This window comes from Gambusia affinis, linkage group LG06 (genome assembly GCF_019740435.1).
Source record: "Gambusia affinis linkage group LG06, SWU_Gaff_1.0, whole genome shotgun sequence".
Taxonomy (NCBI): domain Eukaryota; kingdom Metazoa; phylum Chordata; class Actinopteri; order Cyprinodontiformes; family Poeciliidae; genus Gambusia; species Gambusia affinis.
The window spans coordinates 1,522,828-1,527,007 of record NC_057873.1 but is presented as its reverse complement, the minus strand read 5'-3'; the positions used below and the strand labels follow the sequence as shown (position 1 = coordinate 1,527,007).

General features: G+C 38.8%; 1 protein-coding gene across 1 annotated transcript; it reads right to left on the bottom strand.

Moving 5' to 3' along the window:
- Positions 1–919: 919 nt before the first annotated feature.
- Positions 920–3,558, bottom strand: sst1.1 (somatostatin 1, tandem duplicate 1). The gene is made up of 2 exons (XM_044119836.1): positions 3,306–3,558; positions 920–1,302 (listed from the first exon to the last, which is right to left on the bottom strand). The coding sequence occupies exons 1-2, from the start codon at positions 3,450–3,452 to the stop codon at positions 1,084–1,086; spliced, it is 366 nt and encodes a 121-aa protein (XP_043975771.1). The 5' UTR covers positions 3,453–3,558; the 3' UTR covers positions 920–1,083.
- Between the last annotated feature and the right edge of the window lie 622 nt (positions 3,559–4,180).

Genomic DNA, 4,180 nt, shown 5'->3' with positions numbered 1-4,180 from the left:
AGGCTACAAAGTTCTTCCTGTGATTGTTTGTTTTTCATCCAATGACTATTTTATTTTTATTTTTTAGTTTTTGTGGTGCCAGTGACTCGTATTTTTGTATCAATAGGCAGACAGGAAGGAGGGAAAACATGCAGCAGGTCGTCAGGACCGGGAGTCGAACCTGTGACATCCACATCAAGGACTAGGGCCTCCAAACGTGGGTCGTGCTAACCCGCTGCGCCACCACACCACGCCCCCCCAATGACTGTTTGGATCAGATAAAACCAGCTGTGATTGGCTGGTGGTTCATTTAAATCCAGTTTAATCTGTGAACACAGTTAAAAAACTTACATTGTGAGTGAAAAACACGTCAAATGTCTGTTTTTTGGCCCTCCTGGGGTTCCATACACCAGGAGCAGCAGAGCCTCTGGAGACGTTTTGAGCAAATGTTTGACATCTAAACTAAAAAACACAAATTATCGTTTGCTTACATACAAATATGTGCTGAAATGAGTCTCACTGCTCACAGATTCAGGTTTAGAGAAAAACTGGAGGAAACGTGAAAATGTTGAATAACCAGGAAAACTGAGAGTTGAAATCCTCCGGATGAAAACGACAACATGAGGAAGATGATGTGAAGCCAGAGTAATTTAATCCAGACAGTTCATTAAATCAGGTTCTGCTGGTCCATTAATCTGGACCAATGAAGAGGAAGAGATCAGAAAAGTGATTTTAATTTGGCCGAAGTGTTTAAATGTTTGAATTAAATTTACTATTTTTAAAAGTTGCCTGCAGGTGATATTAGTGATAAACTGGCACTAAATAACTAAATAAAGTGAAGTGAACTGAATGGATCAGATCTGATCTGTCATCTCGTTGCCATGGAAACCCCTGATGAAGGCTGAACGTCTTCCTCGTCTTCCTCAGCAGACACAGGAGGTTTTCTCAAACAGATTTTATTCAAACCAACAATTAAAAATAGCTTCATGGTGTTTACATTCAGAAAGAATCAGCTCAGAAAGGTCAGAACATTTCACCCAAACTGACCAGGGATCAGTTTCTGTACAGCGTCAGGAGGAGGAGGAGGAGGAGGAGGAGGAAGGCTCAGCAGGACGTGAAGGTCTTCCAGAAGAAGTTCTTGCAGCCCGCCTTCCTCTCCCGGGGGGCCAACAGCGGCCCGCTGCTGGCGGCGCGCTCCAGGTCCACGCGGATGTCCTCCGGCTCGCCTTCAGGGAGGCCGAACCCGTCCTCCTCCAGAGCCTCGTTCTCCATCTGCAGGAGGTCGGAGAGGAGCAGCTCCGCCAGCGAGGAGCGAGACGCGTCCTGAGGGACAGAGGAGACGGTCAGCAGCAGGTTCCTCCAACTGACAGGAAGGAACCAGGAAACGTCCTGCCACCAGGGGGCGCCTGCTCTGAGGCTGAGCCGCACAGCTGCAGTAAAGTTCTGACTGTTGGACCCACTGGGACCAAAGGGAAACATTTCCGCTAATTTGCTAATAGCCAAGCTAATTTTTTCGGTTAGCATTTAACGCACTTAGCTTCTCCTACGTTTATTTCTCAGGATGAATCCTGAAGTTGTGTGAAGTTTTGGTTAAAAATTCTTCCGTTAGACGATTGTTTTTGAGCTTTTATTTTGAAGTTCCGTTTCCTGTCCTCAGGGGTGTTACAGTCTTTCAATGATTTGAATTGAACTTAGCGCTTTAGCATTAGCATTAGCTGAACTAATGTTTATGATTAGCACTGTGGTATTAGCACAGCTAGCCTTTCAGTTAGCGATGTCTATTATTATTATTATGATTATTATTATGATTATTATTATGATTATTATTATTATTATTATTATTATTATTATTATTATTATTATTATTATTATTATGATTATTATTATTATTATGATTATTATTATTATTATTATTATTATTATTATTATTATTATTATTATTATTATTATTATTATTATTATTATTATTATTATTATTAATTCTTTGATGTCACGTCTTCAGTTTAAAAGTCAGAATTTAATGAAACGACGAGACGTTTGTCCTTCAGGGAAGATCCTGAAAGTTTCCAGATCTGGAGCTAAAAATGTTAAAAACAAGGAGAGCTGATCACAGAGGTCAGAGTTCAACTTTCAACCTGATTCTCTTCTGGCTCTTCACAGGAAAACAAATACAAACACATCAGCTTCATTAAACTGGTTCATTCTGGGACAAAACCAGTTTAAAATAAATAAAATTAAATAGTTAAATAGCAAATAAAATTCATTTTTCTGAATTGGAGATTTTTAAGAATGAATTGTTTCTGATTTATTTGTTTCATTTTTTTTAGTTCAGTTGGAGATTCTGAGCCGAAACCAGAAACCAGCAGCTTTAACTCATTCATTACAATTCATTTAATACGTTCATTTAATACGTTCATTTAATACGTTCATTTAATACGTTCATTTAATACGTTCATTTAATACGTTCATTTAATACGTTCATTCCAGTTTGTTTTATATTTTCAGTTCCAGTTTTGAACATTTACAATCTGCCATTCAAATAAAACTCGTTTCAAAACGCAAATGTAAAAAAGTTTGAATGTTTGAAACGATGATATTTATAAAATATTAAATAATAAAACACATTTCCAACTTAGAACAAAAAAATAGATCTGGAAAAAAATATTTTAGTTTGATTCTGTAGAAAACATTAACAGCAAAAAGAAACTGATTAAAAATAACTTGGCATGAAACTAAAGAAACGTTATAAAATCTGAACTTCTTCATATTTCAGTGAAGCCGTTTAGAAATATTGACATAAACTGATGGGATAAATATTCTGCAGCCAATAAGGAAATAAATTAAAATCCATATTCAGAGTAATTTTAAATAGTTAAACAGAAGGAAAATATTATATTTAATAATATTAATGATCTTAATTTACACCAGCAAATGTGATTTGTTAAAATCAGTTTATTAACAAGCTAAATAAAAATGTTAATAAAAGTGATTCAAAGGTTCAGATCATATTTTAAAATTAATAAAACTTCAAATGTAAAATCCAGAATATTTATCCTGTATTAGAAGTTATTACAAATCATTAATCATTAATTAACACCTCAATGATTAAACTAATGAAACTAAAAACTGCGGAGTTCATTTATTGACTTCAGAGAAATAAACTTTTCCGATAATTAAAATCATCTGTTGCGCAAAATTATTAATCAAATATCAAAACACCGACTTTCCTTTTCTGACCCGGGATCCTTTCAGATTTATCTGTAACTTTAAACAGAACTTTGGTCCGGTTTAAAGCGCGGTTCTGATCGGTTCTGATCGGTTCCGACCTGTTTGGAGCTGATCAGCGGGGTCCGGTGCAGCAGCAGGCGGAGTTTGGAGTCTCTCTGTGCGGCGGAGGAGCAGCTGATGGAGGCGCTGAGGGACAGGAGGAGCAGGAGGAGGCAGCGCAGGCTGAGGGAGGACAACATCTTCATCCGCTGAGTGTCTGTCTGACTGTCTGTCTGACTGTCTGTCTGTCTGTCTGTCTGTCTGTCTGACTGTCTGTCTGTCTGTCTGTCTGTCTGCGGCGCGGCGGCTCTTCTGCCTCTGTCCCGGGAGAGAGCGGCTCTTATAGCCCTGCTGGCGTCACCCGATGGACGGAGGGGGTGACTGATGATGATGATGATGATGATGATGATGATGATGATGATGATGATGATGATGATGATGATGATGATGATGATGATGATGATGATGATGATGATGATGATGATGATGATGATGTTTCCATCTTTTTAGTGAAATGATCCGTTTTTAAAATCCTCTTCTTCTGGTTTCCTGCTGATGCTCTGTGGGTTTGTCAACCTGAGGCCCGCGGACCCGCAGCAGGACGCTCAGCGGCCATCTGAGCTTCTGGAAAGTCCAGAAACATCTGGAGCACCTGGAGTTTAGAGAATCTGAATAGTGTGGCAGACCTGAGAGCCAGTGGCTCCTCATTCAGAGTCCTGATGGTTTTCAGTTTGGAGAATAAATCAGAACTGAGTTTAAATCAGCTCTGATTTAAACTCAGTTCTGAAGCCGTCAGAACCAAACCCATCAAACTGAGCTCATGTTGCAACATTAATGAGGATTTTTGACTCTTCCTGCAGAGATGATCAAATTTTCACCCATTTTGAGGCTGAGGCGGTTTGAGGAGCCAGTGATAAATGTGATGCGTTCAGTG

Excerpts from the sequence above, each read along its gene's own strand:
- sst1.1 (XM_044119836.1), bottom strand. The coding sequence starts at position 3,452 with ATGAAGATGTTGTCCTCCCTCAGCCTGCGCTGCCTCCTCCTGCTCCTC. Across the intron at positions 1,303-3,305 it reads CGCTGATCAGCTCCAAACAG|GACGCGTCTCGCTCCTCGCT; the intron begins GTCGGAACCGAT and ends TCTGTCCCTCAG.